Genomic DNA, 23342 nt, shown 5'->3' on the forward strand with positions numbered 1-23342 from the left:
CCCCCGCAGCATGCCACATCCAAAGTGTCAGCCAGGCTGGGGTTTCATCTCAAGGTTCAAGTGGGGGAAGGATCCACAGCTCTTGTAGTTGTTGGCAGGATTAAATTACTCAAGGGTCATTGGACTGAGGGCTTCAGTTCTTTGCTGGCTTTTGACTAGAGGCCCACTTGCCATGTGGGCATCTCCACTGTGGCAACTCACTTCTTCAAAGCACAAAGACCAAGAAGGCAATAGAGTCTGCTAGCAATGTGGCCGACAGTCTCCTGTAACGAATTATGGAAGTGACATCCCATCACTGTTCTGCCATATTCTGTTGCTTAGAAATAAGTCACAGGTCTTGCCCATACCAAAAGAGAGGGGATTCCACAAGGACATGAAAACCAAGAGGTGGGGATGACTGGGGGACATTTCAGAGTCTGCCTGTTAGAAGGAGGGAGCAATAGTGATGTCAGCCTGCAGCAAGAGCAAGACCTTTCACGTCAGGAAGTTCTCTGAAGCTGTATTTACTGTAACGGATGAGTGATGGTGAGAGTATAGCAACTGGGAATCAGTAAATCTACCTGGGTGTTCTGGGTGGACTTTGCAGATTGGGTCTCTGAAAGGGGTTTTATTTTATTTATTTATTTATTTTAATATATGAAGTTTATTGTCAAATTGGTTTCCATACAACACCCAGTGCTCATCCCAAAAGGTGCCCTCCTCAATACCCATCACCCACCCTCCCCTCCCTCCCACCCCCCATCAACCCTCAGTTTGTTCTCAGTTTTTAAGAGTCTCTTATGCTTTGGCTCTCTTCCACTCTAACTTCTCTTTTTTTTTTTTCCTTCCCCTCCCCCATGGGTTTCTGTTAAGTTTCTCAGGATCTACATAAGAGTGAAACCATATGGTATCTGTCTTTCTCTGTATGGCTTATTTCACTTAGCATCACACTCTCCAGTTCCATCCATGTTGCTACAAAGGGCCATGTTTCGTTCTTTCTCATTGCTACATAGTACTCCATTGTGTATATAAACCACAATTTCTTTATCCATTCATCAGTTGATGGACATTTAGGCTCTGAAAGGGGTTTTAAAAATGGATAAGGAAGATGTGAGGAATATATATATATATATATATATATATATATATATATGATGGAATAATACTTAGCAATAAAAAAGAATGATATGTGGCCATTTGTAATGACATGGATGGAGCTAGAGAATATTATGCTAAGTGGAATAGGTCAGAGAAAGACAAATACCCTATGATTTCACTCGTATGTGGAATATAAAAAACAAAACAAACAAGGAAAGAGGGAAAAAGAGAACGGCAAACCAAGAAACAGACTCTTTCTTAGAAATTTTTAATGTTTATTTATTTTTGAGAGTGAGAGAAAGAGAGATAGAGAGAGAAAGAGAGAGAGAGAGAAAGACAGCATGCGCAGGAGAGGGGCAGAGAGAGAGACACACACACACAGAATCCAAAGCAGGCTCCAGGCTCTGAGCTGTCAGCACAGAGCCTGACGTGAGGCTTGAACTCACAAGCTGTGAGATCATGACCTGAGAGGGCATCAGATGCTTAACTGACTGAGCCACCCAGGTGTCCTAAGAAATAGACTCTTACCTATAGAGACCAAACTGATAGTTATGAGAGGGGAGGTGGTTGGCGGGATGGGTGAAGTAGGTAATGGGGATTAAAAGTACACTTACCATGATTAATCGCTGAGCAATGTTTGGAAGTGTTGAATCACTGCACTGTACCCCTGAAACGAATATTCCACAGTCTGTTAACTAACTAGAATTTAAATAAACACTTAAAAAAGAAAATCACTAGTCTCCATAAGCAAGTGCAAATAAATTTTTTTTTTCTTTTAAATTTTTTTTTTCCAACGTTTATTTATTTTTGGGACAGAGAGAGACAGAGCATGAACGGGGGAGGGGCAGAGAGAGAGGGAGACACAGAATCGGAAACAGGCTCCAGGCTCTGAGCCATCAGCCCAGAGCCCGACGCGGGGCTCGAACTCACAGACCGTGAGATCGTGACCTGGCTGAAGTCGGACGCTTAACCGACTGCGCCACCCAGGCGCCCCAATAAAATGTTTTTTTATTTAACTTTATTTTTTATTTTTAAAAATTTACATCCAAATAGTTAGTATATAGTGAAGCAATGATTTCAGTAGATTCCTTAGTGCCCCTTACCCATTTAGCCCATCCCCCCTCCCACAACCCCTCCAGCAACCCTCAGTTTGTTCTCCATATGTATGAGTCTCTTTTGTTTTGTCCCCTTCCCTGTTTTTATATTATTTTTCTTTCCCTTCCCTTAGGTTCGTCTGTTTTGTCTCTTAAAGTCCTCATATGAAATATAACATATTGAAAGAAAAATACACGACCCATAAGTGTTTAGCTCAATATTTTCACAATGTGAACACACTTGAATAGCCAACACCCCCAAAGCACTGTTGTGTCCCCTTCTCTCCAAAAGTAATTTCCATACCGAGTTCTAATACCACAGATGAGTTTTTGCCACTTAAAAAGATATAAATGGGGGGCGCCTGGGTGGCGCAGTCGGTTAAGCGTCCGACTTCAGCCAGGTCACGATCTCACGGTCTGTGAGTTCGAGCCCCGCGTCGGGCTCTGGGCTGATGGCTCAGAGCCTGGAGCCTGTTTCCGATTCTGTGTCTCCCTCTTTCTCTGCCCCTCCCCCGTTCATGCTCTGTCTCTCTCTGTCCCAAAAATAAATAAACGTTGAAAAAAAAAAGATATAAATGGAATCAAGCAATGTGAGATTCATTTAAGTAATTGCATGGAGCTATAGTTGGTTGATTTTTATTGCTGAATAGTATTCCATCATGAGAATATACCACCATTTTATTTATTCATTTTATTATTGTTGGGCATTTGTGGTTATTTCCGGGTTTTGACATTAAAAACAGTGTTGCCATGAACATCTTTGAGCTTGATTTTTGGTTTACATGTGTAGCCAGTTCTGTCGGGTATCATAGCTAGCAGGAAAATTGCTGGGTCATAAAATAAACATTGTTCAAATTTAGTAGATTCTGCTGAACAGTTTTCTGAAGTGCTTCTATGAATGTAAACTTCCACTAGCAGTGGATGGGAATTCTAGTTGCTCTGAATTGTCAACAACACTTGATACTGTTTGTCTCTTTTCATGACCTCATTACTGTCTTAATTTCTACCATTACAATAAGTCTTAATACCTAGTATAGTATGCCCTTCTACCTCATTGCTCTTTAAGATTGTCTTAGCTAGTCTTTTACATATACGTTTCAAAATTAGCTGCTCAATTTCCATAAAAACTTCAACTGGAGATTCGATGGAGATTGTGTTAAAGAACTATAGATCAGTTTGCAGAGAATTGACTTTATTACAGTATAGAGCCCTCCAATCCGTGACCATTGTTTATCCCTCCATGTAGCTGTTGTAGGTATTTTAAAATTATTATCAGTGATATTTTAGAGACTTCCATTATCAGTTTTACACATCTTCTGCTAGGCTTATTCCTAGGTTTTTGATATTTTAAAATTTTATTGTAAATAGAATTTTATTGTCTAAATGTGTGCTAGTATATAAAAACATATTAGATGATTTTCTATTTATCTTGATGGGCCAGGTTTTTAGAAAACTACTTTCTAAAATGTTTATTTATTTAGGGGCACCTGGATGGCTTAGTCTGTTAAACATCCGACTTTGGCTCAGATCATGATCTTGCAGTTCGTGAGTTCGAGCCCCGCGTCAGTCTCTGTGTTGACAGCTCGGAGCCTGGATCCTGCTTCAGATTCTGTGTGTCTCTCTCTCTGCCCCTCCCCAACTCATGCTCTGTTTCTCTTTCTGTCTCAAAAATAAATGAACATTAAAAAAATTGTAAATGTTTATTTATTTATTTTGAAAGAGAGAGAGAGAGAGAGAGAAAGGGAGAGAGGAGGGGCAGAGACAGAGGGGAGAGGGAATCCTAAGTAGGCTCCACATGTTAGTGCAGAGCCCAGTGTGGGACTCAAACCCACAAACCATGAGATCATGACCTGAGCTGAAGTCAAGAGTCAGATGCTTAACTGACTGAGCTGCCCAGACACCCCTTGATGTACGAGGTTTTGAAAGCTTGCTTTTCTCTCGGGAGGCAGGTCAAAGTATGTATGCCAGTGTGCTCCCTGAGCCTCCCAGATGCACTGCACGTGGGATGCAGGGTTGCTATATTGTACAACTCCAGGGGGCAGTATTCACACTGCAGTCCAGGGAGGCAACAGTTACATAAAGCAGCGTGTGATTTCTGCCCTATGCATTGTAGAACGCTGACTACCCTGTCTGAAGTATCTGAAAGGTGGCAGACATTGATAGAATTACCCTTCTCTGGACTGGAAAATGCCTGCCTTTAATGACTAGCCTATTTCTCACTAAAAGGAAAGACTTTCCCTCCTTTGAGAAATGAAACAGCATCACCATATGAGTGAGATCCCCCCTCCCCTTCTCCATAGTCTAACTCTTCACATTAAGTTTTATAGCCAATTACACTTCTCTCACCTCTGGGATCCAAAGCTAACAAGTTGATTCTTGACTTAGCGGGGAAGAATGGGAAACCAATATTATGAAGGATGAGGAAGTGGGACGTGATCTGGATAGGGCTGCTACATGCAGCTGTATAGTTTGTGCACTGCACAAAGGCCACTGGCTATAGGGATGAGTTTGGAGGAAGAGGGCTGAAATGCAGTTCTTCTCTGGTCATCAAGTTGTGTCCCCTGGTGTGGGGCTGCATCCATTCTCAGGGGATATTTTCTCCTGATTTACCTGCCCTCTTGAGGCATCTTTTTCTGTGTGTACAAAGCCATCTTCTAGGCTAATGGATACCCTAGTCTAGGCCTTGAAGGCTGGCCCATCTCTAAGTTGACCATCAGTGGCTACATTTATCAGCTTCTCTTGGCACAGATTAGCGGTGTTGGCCAGCATGCTGACAAAATGTTTCTGGAGAACTCCATGCCCTCTTCTACCCTTTCTGTTTGCCTTTTATTGATTCTTCTCTCCTGCCTTTCTAAGTCTGAGCCAGAAACCCTCCTGTTATTAAAAGCAGTCCCAGTTGCCCATACCTTTCATTTCCTTTGAATTACATTAATTGCCTGACAGCTAAAAAGTGAGCTGGTATTTTCAGATTTCAGCTGCTGGTCGGCAAGAAATATTTACCAGCTCCTGCAGATTTATAAAGATGCCACAGAGATGCCTGGAGACTAACAATCAGAAAATACAGCAGCAAAACAACACTATTTTTCAAGGTTAAACGCTCAGAATGCTAAAAAGAAATTGTCCATAAAGCAAAATAGGGATTCAGAAGCAGGCAGCCTGTACCCTGGACAAAAGAAAGGAGCCGGAGGTTTAAAATAAGATTTCACAGCTTCACAATAATTATGAATTTAATAAGGGGAGCTTTATTTTTAACTTAGTTCCAGTCTGGCAGCCCATCTCCTCCCTGCCTCCCCCTCTCCATGGCATTAATGCTCTTTAATGTGGCCCTAAGGCTGAGGTCACAGTGAGAGTGAGGAAAGGCCTCCAGCTGTAAGACTTTCTGACGAAGAAGTATTTAGACAGATGATGTTCCTGCCCCTCTGTAGGCAGATGGGACTAACTCCCATTGGCTTTATTCCCTCCTGGCAGTCAGAAATGTCTCTAGCTATGTAGGAACAGGAGGTTCTGAAAATTCCGACACAGGAAGATTTTTTTCCCCTGATAGGACCCCAGGCTTTGTCTCCTGTTCTCCATGAGCAGAGTAATAAAACTCAGCTCAGGCCACCAAAAATGGTCATGGACCCCCAGGGCAATACTGCTTCAATGCTTACTTACACCCCAAATGGGGTGATTTACATGTGGCTGGTGAAAGAGCCACAGACTTCCAAAAAATGCTTTTTGATAGACTACCTTTTAGTGTTATCTGTTTTCAGGGCCAGACATACTGATTTGTTTCCTGTTCATTCATTCATTCATTCGGCAAATATTTATTGAGGTCCTTTTTTTTGAGCTGCTCTTTTTTATACAGGTTAAATTGAATGAATTTAACACACAATGAATCAATCTAAAGTGAACGTATCAGTGGCATTTGGTGCATTCACAGTGTTGTGCAACCATCCCTTCTATTTCCAAGACATTTCATTATCCCCAATAAAAATCCATATCCATTAAATAATTACTACCTCCAGCCTCTGGTAACTACCAATTTGCTTCCTGTCTCTATGGATATATCTATTCTGGATATTTCATATAAATGAGATCATACGATATGAGACCTTTGTGTCTGGTTTCTCACACTTAGCATAAAATTTTCGAGGTTCATCTACTGTGAAACATGTATCAATTCTCCATTCTTTTTCATGGCCCAGTAGTATTCCATTTAATGTATTTCTGCAATTTGTTTATTCACTCATCTGTTGATGGACATTTGAGTTGTTTCCACCTTTGGGGCTATTTTAAATAGTGCTGCTATGAACATTCATGTACCTTTTGTTCGAGTGTCCATTTTCAGTTCTTTGGGGAATGGAATTGCTGGGTCATTGGGTCATTCTATGTTTAGTTTGTTAAGAGACTGCTAAAGAGCTTTCCACAGGGTCACACCATTTTACATTCTCATTTCAAATGCTCTTTTACATGCTTGGATACATCAATGGATAGAATTGGCCCTTACATTCTAGTGAGGGGAGGTAGACAATAAAGCATAAACATAATAAATAAATATGTGCAATGTAGAAGGTAATCTGTTCTAGGAATAAAATAAAAAGTAAAGCAGGGTAAGGGGGACTGGAAGTGTCATGGAGCAGTGGACAGTGGGTTATAATTTTATTTATTTATTTATTTATTTATTTATTTATTTATTTATTTAATGTTTTGGATAGTGTTTATTTCTTCAAATTTATTTATCAGGAGTGACTGAAATAAAAAATATAATTGAGTCCTGTCATCGTGGAAATAGCTTTAAGAGAAAACTGGTCAGATGAACATTATTGCTTCCCATTTTCAACCAGTCAATAGTTGCCGTTGATAAATAGACAGCCAACAGTCTGTCAAGAATGCTCAAGATGTTGGGGCGCCTGGGTGGCGCAGTCGGTTAAGCGTCCGACTTCAGCCAGGTCACGATCTCGCGGTCCGTGAGTTCGAGCCCCGCGTCAGGCTATGGGCTGATGCCTGGAGCTTGTTTCCAATTCTGTGTCTCCCTCTCTCTCTCTCTCTGCCCCTCCCCCGTTCATGCTCTGTCTCTCTCTGTCTGTCTCCCAAAAATAAATAAACGTTGAAAAAAAATTAAAAAAAAAAAAAGAATGCTCAAGATGTGTTATATAATACAACATGCCTGTTCACAGGGGAAGAAACTAGGAAATAACTTATGTGAACTTCTTGATTTCATCATACAAGGCAAGCACGAAGGCATCACCCATGCCTCTGAGAACATTGGACCTCGCCCCCTTGAAAAAAGCTTTGGCCCCTTCGTCACGAGCAATCTTCCTCCAGCAGTCAAGCATGCGTGTGTACATGATGTCGGTTCCTTTGCGCCCCGACTGCGTCATCATTCGGCGACGAACAGTGTCAAAGGGATAGGAAGTCAACCCGGCAACCGCTGTGACGGACTGTGAGATCATCCAGCCGATGAAGATGTGAGTGTTCTTGGGATCCGGAAGCATGCCCTTTGCAGTATCATAGATACCAAAGTAGGCAACTTGGTAGATGATAATGCCCTGCACAGACACATTAAAGCCTTGGTACAGGCCCTTAATCCCATCAGATTTGTAGATCTTAACGAGGCAGTCACCAAGGCCTTGGAGTTCCCTTTCCGCTCCAGCCTTGCCCACATCGGCCGCTAGACGGGTACGGGCAAAATCCAGAGGATACACAAAACACAAGGATGTGGCCCCAGCGGCGCCACCCAATGCCAGATTCCCTGCAAAGTAGCGCCAAAACTGGGTTCTCTTGTCCATGCCACCCAGGAAGATCTTGTATTTATCTTTGAAAGCGAAGTTGAGGGCCTGGGTGGGCAAGTATCTGATGACATTGGCCAGGTTACCGAGCCAGAAGGACAGGACTCCCTGCTCCCTGGGGATACGAACCACGCAGTCTATAATGTCCTTTGATTGCTTATCTGCGGTGATTTGCTTGCTGGCATGCTGCACCTGCAGCAGCAGCTTGACCCGCTCGATGGGCGCTACCGTGGCCTTGGAGATGGCCACCACCACTCCACCCACCAGGGAGTCCTTGGTGAAGGGCACAGCAGCATCTGTCATTTTGAAAGGAAAGAGGAGCCGGGCGACTGCGGGACTGCGGTAGGAACCGGCTGGGACTCCGGGACTGCCTATTTTATTTATTTTTTAAGTAGGCTTCACACCCAGCATGGAGACCAATGTAGGGTTTGAACTCACAACCTTGAGATCAAGGCCTGAGCTGAGATCAAGAGTTGGACACTTAACAGACTGAGACAACCAGGCACCCCATGGGTTATCATTTTAAATAGGATGCTCATGACAGCCTTCCCTGAGAAGGGGAGAATGGAACAAAGACTTGAAGGAAGTGAAAGAACAAGTCAAGTGGATATGTGAGGGAAGAATATCACAGGCAGAGGGAACAGTTAATACAGAGACCCTAGAGTACCTGGCTTGTTTGAGGAGGAACAAGGATGCCAGTGTGGCTGGAACAGAGTAGGCAGGGCCTGAGAAGAGGGGTAAGAGAAGAGGTCAGAAAGGTAATGGGTGACAAGATCGTGTGGAAGCTCACAGGCCATTTTAAGGACTTTGATTTTGAACTGAATGCAATAAGAAGCCATGGGAGGGTTTTAACCAGAGCACTAATGTTTGAAGAGGAGGCATTGAAATAGTCCAGGTGAGAGATGTTGGTGGATCATATACCAGAATGAGAACAGTGGGGGTGGAAAGAAGTGGTCCTGTTTGGGATATGGTTTTAAGATAGAGCCAATGACATTTCTTTATGAATTGGATGAGGGTTGTGTGTGGGAGTGACAAGAGTCATGGATAACTGAAATGTTTGGCATCAGCAACTGAAGGAAGGGATTGCTGTCATCTGGAATGGGACAGGCTATGGATGGAATAGGGCTTGGGGGAGAAGATCAGTTTTGGACATACTATGTTTGAGATGCTTCATCAACACTAGATGTCTACTAAATTTTAGGATTTGGAGTTTGTATTGGAAGACAGAGCTGAAAGAGAAAGGTTGGAATGGCCAAAATTTAGCATGGAAGCACCTCTAGATAGAGGTAGTAGCTTGCTCCACTGTGATTTCAGGGAGAGACCTTTATAAGGGGTCCAGAGAAATTTCTGCAACAGCTAGTTATGCCTGATGAAAATAATGAGTGGTAGAGATGGTGACAAAATGAACATAGGTCATATCTAAAGGGGATTCAGTTTCAGCTAATTTTTTCCATGTGAGAATCCAGGCTTAGTGTTTTTAGGGCTTATTTTTCAAGGAAAACTGAAAGTTTGGATTCTTTTTTTTTAATTTTTAAAAATATTTATTTATTTTTGAGACAGAGAAAGACAGAGCATGAACAGGGGAGGGTCAGAGAAAAGGCGACGCAGAATCTGAAGCAGGTTCTAGGCTCAGAGCTGTCAGCACAGAGCCCGATGCAGGGCTCGAACTCACGGACTGTGAGATCATGACCTGAGCCGGAGTCGGATGCTCAACCGACTGAGCCACCTAGGCACCCCTGAAAGTTTGGATTCTTATGTTAAATAGCCAAATTAAAAAAAAAAAAAACAACAACTAGGCAACAGCTACATAGGACATTGTTTTTGTCTGTTAAAGATACTTGAATATGAACTACATGTTATATGATATTATGGAATTATTATTTATTTTCTTGAGTGTGATAATGGTATCATGGATAAATTGGAGAATGTCCTTATTATTAAGAAATTCACACTGAAGTATTCCTGAATGAAGTATTCTGTTGTCTGCAATTTATTTCCAAGTAGTTCAGAAAAAAAATGTGTATGTATGTGTTAGGTATATCTGAATAGTAATTATACTATTATTTGAACTTTTCTTTAGACTTGAGAATTTTCAAAATAAGAAGTTAGGTGAGGTGGAATGGAGGAAAACATAGCCAAATAAGAATGTCTATAGGCAGGAACTGACCTATAGGTGTTGCCAGTTTTCAACCTATGTCCTAATAAAATATTGTCTTATTGTATTATTTCTGTTATGGAAATAACCTTATTATATATCTGCATTTTATACATCCACAGGACTGTTAGTGTCCCCAAGGTAGGGAAAGTATCTTCTTCCTTGAATAACCTTGGCCTCACTGAGGTAGGAGGTGTTCAAAAGCAAAATGGTTGTTCTTTGCAATATACGTACAAATTATGCCCAACCAGAAGAAGAGGAGCTTAGTCACTGTGGATTCCTACAAAATGGTCAGAAAGAGATTCATAATACTGGCTCACAGGAAAGACAGCATCTTGAAAGTTTGCTGGGAAGAATTTGTTAGATGACACAAAACAAAAATATAAGACATATGCCTTCCTCTGTCTCCTTTACCATCCTCTGTCTGCATAAATGACTCCTGAAGTCACTTGTAGATCTATGATTTAATTATTCTGAGTTTGGGATCCACCTAATGGGTAAATCCTCCTTGAGGTATTTCTTTTCATGACCCGGGACAGCACTCAGCATACGGCTGTCACTCTGGAAATAACTTGAAAGAATGGACAACTTCATCTACTTACGTCCATTGCTAGACAAAGGAGTCTGCATTTTACATCCCATCTATTATTTATTGGGGAGGGGCTTGTGTGAGATTTCCTGTATGAGTTTGGGAAATGCTGAGAGATTTTATTTTTGGTGTTCAACCTTAGGCGCTTATTCCCCCATGGCCACAGGACTGGTCCATCGTAAGGAATATAAAAAAGCAGTGTTCAGATTTCAAGTTGCTCATAAATCTGCTTCCTGCATTATCATTTTTTATCTGCCTACTTTTGTTTCCCCTGAGTTCAAAGGAAGTGCTTTACCTTAGAAATGATTCACTACTTCTGGGCCACTGAGGGCTTTGAGAGCCACACAATAGAAGTTCCATTTCAAATCCCCCCATTTATAATCATGGGGGAAAGCTGGGTGTTGTCTTGGGGGTTATCAATGATTTCACAAAACTCAACCTTTGTTCCTCATGTGTCCATTTTTCAAAAACTTACTACTCAAATCTCTGAGAGTTGTTGCCCCTGAGGAAACATTTATCTTTGCTTTGACATCTTTTGCACTGTACCCCTTTTCAGTTCTCCTTTCTAACATGGGATAAATGGCTCTGTGGGTTTTGGAATGAAGAGTTACATCTTGCCGTATGTTTGGGAGTGTGTAGAAATCCTGTTTCCCTCCCCCATGCCCTGGGTCTGAAGATGGAGGAATAACCAGTTAAGACAGATGGGATTGAATAATATTACAGGTTGAATTGTGCCCCTCTCATTTATATGAACCCCTAACCCCCAGCACTTCAGAAGGTGGTCTTATTTGGAGGTAGGGTCTTTGTATGTGTAATTAGTTAAGATGAGGTCATACTGGAGTAGATTGGAATAATCCAGTGTAACTGATGTCCTTATAAAGAGGGGACATTTGGAGACAGACATGCACACAGGGAGAATGCTGTGTAAAGATGAAGGTGGAGATCCACTATCAAGGAATGCCAAAGATTTCCAGCAAACTATCAGAAGCTAGGAGAGAGTCATAGAACAGATTTCAGTGTCAAAGGGAATCTGGCTTGCCTTGCCGACACCTGGATCTCAGGCTTCCAGCCTCCAGAACTGTGAGACAACATATTTCTGTTGCTTAGGTCACCCAATTTGTGGTCTTGTGTCTCAGCAACCACACAAAACCAAAGTGGGTGATATGCTTATGACATTCGTCTAAGGGTCTGTATTTGCTTGGAAGGTATAGCATAGCAGCTAAATACTTGGGTTTTTAGGACCAAACACCTTATGAATTCTTAGTTGGGTAACATGGGAGAATTACTTAACATTTCTGCACTTCCACTTTCCCAAAAATAAAATGCCAAATAATTTTAGATGTAGACCTGATAGAACTGTCATGTGGATTAAATGTGATCATGTATTTAGAGCTGTAGGCTAAATATCTGTCACTTAGTAAGCATTTTTATTTTTATGGTTATATTAGTAATAATTGGCAACATACACTCAGTCCAAAAGAGACCTGTACTGCCTGGATTTTAAAAAGTTTTCCTTTACCCCTGCTGTAAAGTCTACTGGTCTGGGGCCCTATGCTATCTCCATCCCCGAACTTTCAGGGATGTAATCTCACTCCATCAAAGAGGGCTTGTTATAACTGACACACAAGACACACCTGCCATTTAAACAAGTGAAAGTAAGATGGTTCTAGAAACTGGATGAAAATTTGGAGTGGCTGGTTACCAGCATCATGTATTCATTCACATTCAGGCAAGACATATATATTGAAAGTCAGTGGCCTTGGTGCAGAATCGGACTCACAATGGGTTGTTTTGTTGGTCTCCTGTGAGCGGGGGAAGGGATGCAGCATAATAATCGTTCCAGAACAACTGCCACTTATTGAAACATATGCCAGGTGCTAAACGTTGCCCTAGAACAATTACCCTTTAAACTTCTTTAAGGTTAGATAAAATTATTATCCCCATTTTACAGATAAGGATACTGAGGCAGAGAGATTAAGTAACTTGCTCAAGGCCACATGTAGTTCATGACAGAATCAGGATATGAACCCATAGCTCTCATACTACAAAGCCTGTGTTCTTATCAGCTGCTGCCTCACCAGTACCAGGAATCTAGTGCCCTCAGGTGTATATTTGAAATAGATTGTGAACGAGACATAGAGGAAACTCAATTTTTGAATCAAATGCTGGCACATTAAAAAAAAAAAAAAAAAAAAAGACAAACCAAAACCCAAAACCTGCCATGACTTGATGCCTGGAGCAAAATGAGTATTTTCCCAATGTCTAAATTCAGTGACTGAACCTGAGACTTATTTTAATTTTACAATTGTCTTGAAGCCATTAATCTTGCCAGGCATTATGGTGCAATTTTGCCAAGTGGTTCCTCAGGAGCATTTTATTATGATAAAAATCGCAAGTGTGACCCTAGTCTTTTTATTTTGTGTACTCTCCATCATTTCCTATGATAAGCGATATTTCTGTAGTTCACCAACCTCCTCAATCTTTGTTTGTTTAGGGAGAGAATATTAATTAGTGGTGCTAAGGAGACCATGAGCCACAAGTGAAATTTTGATAATGGAATTCCTTAGACTGTCTTTGCTCCCCAAGGCATCCTCTGCTTAAGTAATCCAATTGAATGTAATTATTAACATAAGAATAATGATATTAGTGTTGTTTCCTACTTCAGTTGTTACTCATGGAAAACTGCAAGTTCCCATAAATTTATTGGCCTCTGTTCAAAGTGGAAAATAGTCTCATTTTATGTTTTGTTTCTCTATCATTTTTGCTTTGCTCAACTCATTCTAAACCTGGCAGCTGGATCCTTATGATGGTCCTTATTGGACTTGGGGGGAAAATTAAGAAGTTTCTTGTTCCTGTTTGAAAGAGAAGCCTGTCCCAGGTGGAAATCCTCAAATAGGCTGTCTTTCATTTTCCACAAGAAGTTGTCTTGAAGTTCTATTTGGGCGCTGTAAACCATTCAAGCCTTTTGCAAAACCTCTCCTGGTTTCCAGTATCTCTCTTTCAGTCCATCATCTGGACACACTGAGCATCATGTTTTCCAAAAAACATATCTGGTTTTTCAACTTCTTTGCTGAAGACCCCTGATAGGCTTCCCCCTGCTCTTAGGATAAAATTCAGATTTCTTCCCATGCCGTAATGTTGTGACTCTCGTCTGCCTGCCCGGCCATCTCCATCTTCACTCCGTCTCCCTCTTTCACCCAGTCGTGTTAAGTGTCTTTGGTTTACAGAGAGAGTAAAGCATCCTTGGCCTTAGCATGTGCTGTGAACAGAGCACTCTTTCCTCCCTAATTCAGGACTTGATTTAGGCACCAGGTCCTCCTAGAAGGTTTCTTGTCTTCACAGGTCAAGTGTGGTGCCTGGTGTTAATTTTAAGAAAGTATAAGACTGAACACTTGCAGATAGACCTTGATGGGACATTGTCTAAGCCTCATGGAACCCCATGAGTTTTGTGGTTTTTTTTAATTAAAAAAATTTTTTTTAATGTTTACTTATTTTTGAGAGAGAGAGAGAGAGAGACAGAGCATGAGCGGGGAAGGGGCAGAGACAGAGGGAGACATAGAATCGGAAACAGGCTCCAGGCTCCGAGCTGTCAGCACAGAGCCTGACGTGGGTCTCGAACTCACAAACTGTGAGATCATGACCTGAGCCAAAGTTGGTCGCTTAACCGACTGAGCCACCCAAGCACCCCGAACCCCGTGAATTTTGTAACATTGCCTAAGATTCTCCACACCAACCATCCTTTTTAGTTTCCATTATCCTAGAATCATACTGTCCACTAATATAAGGGGTGCTGTACCCTTTATAGAGGGCCCAACCCCTCTTGATGCACCCATTATAATGTTTCATGTTGTACTATCATAATTTCACATATGTGGCCCCTTGACTACACACAGCAAGACCAGGGTATGCTTTCTGCAGTGTTACATTCTCAGCACTAAGCCCAGTGTTTGGTGCACTACAGGCACTTAAGATTTGTTTACTTGAGAGGCTCCTGGGTGGCTCAGTCGGTTGGGCATCCAACTTCAGCTCAGGTCATGATCTCGCGGTTCGTGAGTTCAAGCCCCACGTCGGGCTCTGTGCTGACACTTCAGAGCCTGGAGCCTGCTTCAGATTCTTTGTCTCCTTCTCTCTGCTCCTCCCCCTGCCTCTGTCTGTCTCAAAAATAAATAAAGCTTAAAAAATTTTTTTTAAAAAGATGTGTTTACTTGAATGAGCCTATTTGTTAGAAAATTGGATAGAATGCAGTTTTATTTAATATTTATATAACACACAGTGGATGTCATAGCATATGGGGAAAAAAACCATGTCAAGTAACTGTGTGGATAGTATACTTGAATTCAGATTCTTGATCTAGAGCTAAGGATTACAAACTACACTCCATGGGCCAAATCCAGGCCGCTGCCTGATTTTATAAATGAAGTGTTATTGGAATAATGCCACGCCCACTTAATTACATATTATCATTGGCTCTTTTGTGCTGCAATGGCAGAATTGAATAGTTGTGACCAAGACCATATGGCCCACTAAGCCTCAAATATTTACTATCTGGATCTTTACAGAAAAAGTTTGCTGACTCTTGGTGTTGGATGCCACTCTCAACACGTTCATGCCTTTAAAAATACTTACTGAGCACCTACTATGTGTCAGGGACTATTCTAGGGATACACAGTGCAGGCAGAGTTCTTTCCTGCAGGGACTTATGGCCCAGGGGAGGGCAGGGAGAGGAGGAAGTATGCACAGAAACAAGCCAACATAAGTGCAGATTGCCCAGGTGCCCAAGTGCTACAGTGGTATTGAAACAGACTGAGGTGATGGGGGGAGGGGGTAGGCAGGCATTGGGGCTGCTTTAAAAGAGCACACCAGGGACAAAGAGCTAGATAAGGAGGAACCCGTGCAGGCAGGAGAAGCAAAAGTACTAAGACCCTGGGGGACAATGCATTCCTCCTGTTGTAGGAACACAGACAGGCTGTGTGTGGCTGGAGTGGAGTGACTGAGGAGGAGGATGGCCCAGGATATGCTGGGGAGAGGATGGATGGGCCTGGATCATGCTGGACCTGGTGCAGCCCTGGGAGAGGAGTTTGGACTTCATTCCTAGCGTGATGGGGACCCAGGGGAGGGTTTTCAGTAGAGGAGTGACAAGATCAGCCGTTGGAAAGACAGTTCTGCTGTATGGCCACTGGCTTTGTAAAGTGGCATTCAAGACCCAGCCACTGCTTGTATTGTTATATTAAAGAAGATTTGATAGCGGCCAACCTGGTAACAGATGTTCTATTTCAGGTGCCATAAATGGCACCATACATCAAACCTGTTGACTTTCTACTTCTGAGACCCCAAAAGCAGCACAGCCCTAGCCCTCAGTGGCCCCACATTAGGTTGGCCAGACACTGTTTATTGGGGTTACAAGCAATGGAGCAGCTGTTGAAATTCTGCCTGAATTCTTGTCTACAAGCAGCAAGCTGCAGGCACTCCTCGCTTCTGTTAGGGTTTCAGAGCCAGGAGGGACTTCCTGGGGATGAGGGATGCACAGACTTCTTGGCACCTGCAGTCTGGTTTTTGTTTTGATGGTTAGAATGATGGCTGGTGGAGAAGGGGGAAGGAGGCAGGTCTGTTGGCCTTCCCCTCTCAGTTCCTCCCCCAGTGCCCCGAGAGGATTTCTAGAGCTCTTCATTTTTCTGGCCTTGGAAGGAAGGAAGGAAACTAATATCCATTGAGTAGCAACTCAGGGCTGGGTAGTTATTGTTGGTAGTGACCATATTCCTTTCTTCCTCCCTCCTTCCCTCCATCCTTCCCTCTCTCCTTACCTTTCTTCTTCTCTTCTCTTCTCTTCTCTTCTCTTCTCTTCTCTTCTCTTCCTTCCTTCTTTTCTTTCTTTCTTTTCTTTCTTTCTTTCTTTCTTTCTTTCTCTTTCTTTCTTTCTTTCTTTCTTTCTTATTCACTTATTCATTCTTCCATCCATCCATCCGTCCATCCATCCATCCATCCATCCATCTTACAAGAAATGTATTGAGCATTTTGACATACCAGACACTCTTCTTGGCCCAGGGGAGAGGCAGTGAACACAATAGACAAAGTCCCTAACTCCCTTGGTACTGATCTCTTGTAGAGAAGACAGACACTAAACAAATGACTATAAATTGGGTGGATAGCTCCTGGGATGAAAAATAAAACATAATGGGATGGAGAGAAGTGTGGGCTATCTTATATAGGAAGAGGACTGGCTGGGGAAGGCTTTTTTGAAAAGGGGATATTTGAACAGGAAACGAAAGGAAATAAAAGAGGGAGGCATCAAACTTTCCGTCGGTTATTGTTACTCCTTCTTAGAGAAGAGGCTCCTGAGGGTCGGAAGAATTCATTGGCTCTCCTGAGGTCAGAAGACAGTGGCCACTGTAGCAGCACCAGTAACAGAGAAAATTTCCTAGGTGTTTGTTTCCTGTCAGGCACTGGATTAAACATTTTATTTCTATTATCTCATTTAATCCTCACAACAAACCTGTGAGGAGGTTATAATTATTTTTAATCCCATTTCAGAGATGATACTGAGGGTCAGAGAGGTTATGTAACTCAGCCAAGGCCACAAAACAAATAAGTGAGAAGCTGAGATTCAAATCTAGGTTCACTGGTCTCCAGGATCCTAAATCGCTTCCCAAACCACAGCTGATGAAGCTGAAATTTGGAGTAAAGTCTCTCTCCAAAAACCCCTCTTTTCCAATAGGTCAGTGCTACTGCAGACTTTCAGTGGAAAGCTCAGTCCTTTGATTAGCCTCCTGGAATGGGGCTGGTTGGATGGGTATTGAAATATTCCTAGGTGATGGGGGATCTGTGACCATAGGCATCACATGTTGTATTATCTCTGATTTGCACAGAGACCGCCCTGTGACCAAGTGTCATGAGCCAAGAGCTTGGGTGTCCAATGAAAGTTGACTGGGACCTAAATTTCTCTTTGAAAGGAATGGGCAATGCAGCTCCATTAGTTTGAAAAAAAACATTTACTCAGTGCTTCAGTCAATCCTCTGATTTGGTGAGAAAGACTACAGACATGTGATACACTTGTATGAATGTGTATAACCCCTACACCACAAATGTTTTAAATGCAACCTGTTCAAAACTAAAATATTTGGGGCGCCTGGGTGGCTCAGTCTGTTAAGCGTCTGACTTCGGCTCAGGTCATGATCTGGCAGTCCGTGGGTTCGAGCCCTGCATCAGGCTCTGTGCTGACCAGGCAGAGCCTGGAGCCTGCTTCAGATTCTGTGTCTCCCTCTCTCTCTCTGTCCCTCCCCCGCTCATGCTCTGTCTCTCTCTCTCAAATAAATAAACATTAAAATTTTTTTTAAATAATAAAAAAATTAAAAAACTAAAATAATTAACTTCATCAAATTATTTCCTCTGCTGCATTTCTGATCTTTGATAATGACTCCATCTCTCTACCAGTTCACCCAAATGTAAAACTATGTAATGGTTGGTGTATCTTTTAATCTGTAGGTTTCCCCTTCAATTCTTTTGTTACTAGAAAAAATGGATTATATATCTTGCAGAGCCTGGAAACTCAAAATATGGTCCATGGGTCACGAGCATCAGCATCATGTGACAGCTTGTTAGAAATGTAATGTCAGGCCATACCCTATACCTACTGGCTTAGAATCTACATTTTACCAAGATCCGCAGGTGTTTTACATGCACTTTAAAGTTTGAGAAGCATTGCTGTAGACTTTCCCAGAGTCTAGATATTGCTGATTATGTCTCTGTGGTGTCATTTGACATGTTCTTCTATCTTCCCTGTTTCCTGTACATTGGTAGTTGAATCCATAAGTTTCATCAGGTTTCTGTCTGATTTTTTCCCCCCATTTTTGGCAAGACTGCTTCATTAGTGGCCATGTGTTTGTCCATCAGGAGGCACCTAATGTCTGTTTATGTCTTGTTTTGTGATGTTAGCTGCTGTATGATTAATGCCTGGATCCATGAGTTCATTATTAGTCCATGATTAAAAATTTTTTTTAATATTTTATTTTAATTTTCGAGAGAGAGAACAAACAGAGGAGAGGCAGAGAGAGAGGGAGACACAGAATCCAAAGCAGACTCCAGGCTCTGAGCTGTCAGCACAGAGCCCAGCGTGGGGCTCAAACTCATGAATCGCGAGATCATGACCTGAGCCTAAGTTGGACTCTCGCCTGAGCCACCCAGGTGCCCATATTAGTTCATGATTTTAAAACAGAGCAAGGGGCTGATTTGAACAGACCTGGTTTGTTTTGGAAGTGATTAATTTCTTTCACTTTTAGTTGTCATCTTGATAACACTAATAATATATAACACCAATTGTGTTTAAGGGACTGTTCTAAGGGCTTTATATAAATTAACTCATTTGTTAATCCTCACAAGCCCCTTTGGCATAGTATGTTAGTTTCCTATTGATGCTGTAACAATTTGCCACAAGCTTCATGGCTTAAAACAACACAAATTTATTATCTTACAGTTCTGTAGGCCAGATGTCCAAACTGGGTCTCACTTGGCTAACATCAAGGTGTTGGCCAGGCTGCACTTTTTCTGGAGCCTCTAAAAGAGAATCTTGCCTTTTCCAAATTTTACAGACCATTTGCCATTCCTCAGCTTGTGGCCCCTTCTTCTATCTTCACATCTGGCAGTGTCACATCTTCAAATCTCTGACTCTCTTCTTCCTCCTACTTCCATATTTAAGGTTATATTGTGGTTATATTGGGTCCACCTGGATAATCCAGAATAATCTTTCTATTTTAAGGTTAGCTGACCTGAACTCCATCTGTGGCCTTAGTTCCTCTTTGCCATAGAAACTTACAGATTCACAGGGTCCAGGAATTAGAACCTGGACATCTTCAAAGGACCATTTCCTGCCGACCACAATCAGGCTCTGTGGTTCCTGCTTTACAAATGAGCAAAGTGAGATCCATCCAGGTGAAATAACTTACCCAAGCTCACACAGATCCTAACTGTTGGGACTGGGATACAAACATGGGAAGTCTAGCTCCAGAGTCCGTGTTTTGAATCCTACAGGTGTGAGGTCAGTTTGTTTTTGCTCAACACCAAATTTTCTGAGTCCTTGACCTTGCCAGCCAGGGACATTGAACCTGATGGTTATCAGGGGGTTCCTCTATACAACTGTTAACTGGTGAATTCACTGCCCTCTGGGATGGTGAGTTGGTGTTTGCCTCCCAAAAGGTGGCAGAAATGGGCTGCTTCCGTGTTCAGTTTGTTTCAGCTACACCGAAACCCAGTGCGTTGTCAGCTACACTGGGAAGATTGAGTCAATCCAACAGCAGGTCTTAATCTTCTGTGTGTGTGTGTGTGTGTGTGTGTGTGTGTGTGTGTGCGTGCACGCATGCTGCGGACACCTCTGGCATCTAGTGAGGTCTATAGAGTCCTTGAGAGAACAACACAGAAAGTAAATGCAGAAATAAAGGTGTGTAAAATTACAAAAGATTTCTTTTGTAATTATCCTAAAATGTGGTTATCAAAATTTCTAAAGAAACCACCAAATTTTTGTGATAGTAATATATGCCTCTCTACTAATGCATTAAATAACAAGATGTAGTGGTGGGTCTAATAACTATTTAATTTCAATTAGTGATGCATGTCGACAATATATTGAGATGTCTACAACAACTGTAATGAGATATGAAAATATCCGTGATTTATATTGGTGACAGATACTATGAATATTACTGTGATTTGTTGCCTACATTTATAATGGAAGCAAATACTGACAATCAGTTAGAGGTTACACAAAATGGGGGATTTTCCCATTCAAGTTCATGGACCCTCTGAAGTCCATCTACAAACCCCAGGTTAGCAACCCTGTCTAGTACCTCACTGATTTGTGCTACTTAGTCGCTGTTTATTGTAATTTAATAGAACCCAACAAGTATCAGTTGAGACTCCACTATGGGCAAGACACGTGCCAGCTACTTGGTATAGAACATTGAACAAAACAGATCTGGTCTTGCACTGGATTTTTTTTTTTTTTTGCACTGAATCTTTATTTTTTTTATGTTTATTTATTTTGAGAGAGAGAGAGAGAGCATGAGTGGGGAAGCGGCATATAGAGAGGGAGAGAGAGAATCCTGAGCTGACAGCACAGAGCCTGATGCAGGGCTCAATCTCACAAACTGTGAGATCATGACCTGAGCCGAAATCAAGAGTTGGACACTCAACTGAGTGATCCACACAGGTGCCCTTTGAAATGAATCCTTAGATGGCTTTGGGCAATATGGTCTTGGGCATTCTTTTAAGATTTCTTTTAAGCTCCACTGCCCTCCTTGGGTTATTTTAGCTGTTCAATCTGACCACAAGCTCTTGGAAAGCAGGAGTGGTCCTGAACGTTTCCTCTTGCTCAGCCTCAGATCGTAGGCATTGAAGCAATAGGAGGTTCAAAGATCAGTGTTTCCCAAAGTGTGGTATGTGCTCCATAGGTGGTATGCAAAATGATTTTCATTAGTACATGGAAAACACATTTTTACATTCTGTCAATAATGAATTTATTTTAAAATACTGTATATAAAAAGAAACATGTAAAACTAGCTACCATGGGGTGCTTGAGTGGCTCAGTCGGTTAAGCATTGGCCTCTTGATTTCGGCTCAGGTTGTGACCTTACGGTTCATGGGATGGAGCCCTGTGGCAGGCTCCGTGGAGCTTGCTTGGGATTCTGTCTCTCCCTCTCTCTCTGCCCCTCCCCTGCCCATGCTTTCTCTCTGTCTCAAAATAAATAAACTTAAAAATTTTTTTAAACGTTTATTTATTTTTGAGACAGAGAGAGACAGAGCATGAACAGGGGAGGGGCAGAGAGAGAGGGAGACACAGAATCTGAAGCAGGCTCCAGGCTCCGAGCTGTCAGCACAGAGCCTGACGTGGGGCTCGAACTCACAAGCTGTGAGATCATGACCTGAGCCAAAGTCGGACGCTTAACCGACCAAGCCACCCAGGTGCCCCAAAATAAATAAACTTTAAAAACAAAACAAAACAAAACAAAACAAAAAAAAAAGCCATCCCAACACATGATAGGTGTTGCTATTGCTTGGGATGAAGAATTTTTTTTCTTTGGTTTAAAATTGTGGTGAAAAAGCACATAATGTTAAATTTACCATCTTCAATATTTTCAAGTCCACAGTTTAGTACTGTTAATTATAGTCACATTGCTGTGCAACAGGTTTCTAGAACTTTTTAATCTTGTAAAGTTGAAACTCTGAAATACCAAACATTAATTTCTCCTTCCCCCAGCCCTTGGAAACCACCTTTATTCTTTTCTATGATTTTCACTACTTTAGGGACTTCAAGTGAGTGGAATTATACAGTATTTGTCCTTTTGTGACTAGCTTATTTCATTTGGCACAAGGTTCTTAAGGCTCATCTACACTGTATCATGTGACAAGATTTCTTTCTTTTTTTAAGGCTGCATAACATTTGATTGCATGTATGTACCAAACTTTATCCATTCATCTGTTGATGGACATTAGGGTTGCTTCTACTTGGCTATTGTGAATAATGCTGCAGTGGACATGAGGGTGCAAATATCTTTTTGACATCCTGCTTTGTGTTCTTTGAGTAAATACCTAGAAGTTTGATTGCTGGGTTGTATGATAACTCTATTAACTTCTCAAGATAACATTTATACTAAGCAGCTGCAGCATTTTATTTTCCTATGAACAGTGCACCTGGTTTCCAATTTTTGGAAACACTTTTGCCAACACTGTTTTGCTCTTTTGATAGTGGCTGTTCTAATAGGTGGGGGGTGATAAAGGAGGAGGATATTTAACGTGAAGTAAATAATACCGGAGGTGCTATCCAATCATGGCAAAACTGAAGGTGCACGAATGCATGTAGTTTGAGAAACCTTCCATCAAGACAACCTCTATAAAGGTGCTCAAAGCAGGCTCCGTAGACATGTACTGCTATGAGACCCATTTTATTTGTCTTTGGCCAGACAATACATAAATTGAGAGTACATGGTTAGAAACTCTTCTAGCAACTTGACTGTGATGCAACATCTAAATACGTGATCATGATTCTAACAATTCATGTATATCGTATGTTATGAAAACCTCGGCTCACAGTGGATTGGAAAACACGCAAACCAAAACCGAAACCAAACTGGCTCGAAACTACTGATAGTTTGAGAAGCTCTGCTCTAAAGTTTTTTCAACCATTACATTTTAACTACCTGACTTATTTTGGCCTCAATTTTAACATCTGTCAAATGGGGATGAGAAAGGAAGACACGCCGTGATCGGCTGGTGGCTGGCCCGGTACCAGCAGCCAGACTGTGGTGTTCCCCGCTTGAGCGGTTTCACAGGACCACGTATGAGAAGACTTCGTGCTCAGGGTTATGACACGAGACAAAAATAAAAGTGCTCTGTCATCGCGTCTGAGCACGAAAGTGAGGGTGCCGTGCAAACCACGGAAACAGCAAACATTCTGAGCAAAGGGAGCAGTGCTGCTTCTTTCCCAGTGACAGCTGTAGCCCCAGTCTGTGTCTCCTGACTCCAGGCGTGGATCGACTGCTGCTTTCTGATGGCACGCAGCACAGAGCAAACCCGCATCCGGTAACACTCTGAGATGCACCACAGTTCCCCATGGTGTGTGGTCTTATTTGTTGCAACCCACCTTTCCAGACATGTTCCTGATAGCTGGAGTG

General features: G+C 42.0%; 1 protein-coding gene and 1 long non-coding RNA gene across 4 annotated transcripts in view; one reads left to right on the forward strand and one right to left on the reverse strand.

Moving 5' to 3' along the window:
* The window catches only part of LOC121019464 (uncharacterized), a 245863-nt gene that overhangs the window by 43409 nt on the left and 179112 nt on the right, over positions 1-23342 (forward strand). The gene's annotated exons all lie outside the window — the stretch shown is intronic.
* On the reverse strand, positions 6856-8316 carry LOC121019463 (ADP/ATP translocase 2-like). The gene is made up of 2 exons (XM_040458945.1): positions 7300-8316; positions 6856-7053 (listed from the first exon to the last, which is right to left on the reverse strand). Exon 1 carries the CDS (start codon positions 8243-8245, stop codon positions 7352-7354), a length of 894 nt encoding a protein of 297 aa, XP_040314879.1. The 5' UTR covers positions 8246-8316; the 3' UTR covers positions 6856-7053; positions 7300-7351.

The sequence above is a fragment of the Herpailurus yagouaroundi genome, unplaced genomic scaffold (assembly GCF_014898765.1).
Source record: "Herpailurus yagouaroundi ecotype Mexico unplaced genomic scaffold, PumYag 222, whole genome shotgun sequence".
Classification (NCBI taxonomy): Eukaryota; Metazoa; Chordata; class Mammalia; order Carnivora; family Felidae; genus Herpailurus; species Herpailurus yagouaroundi.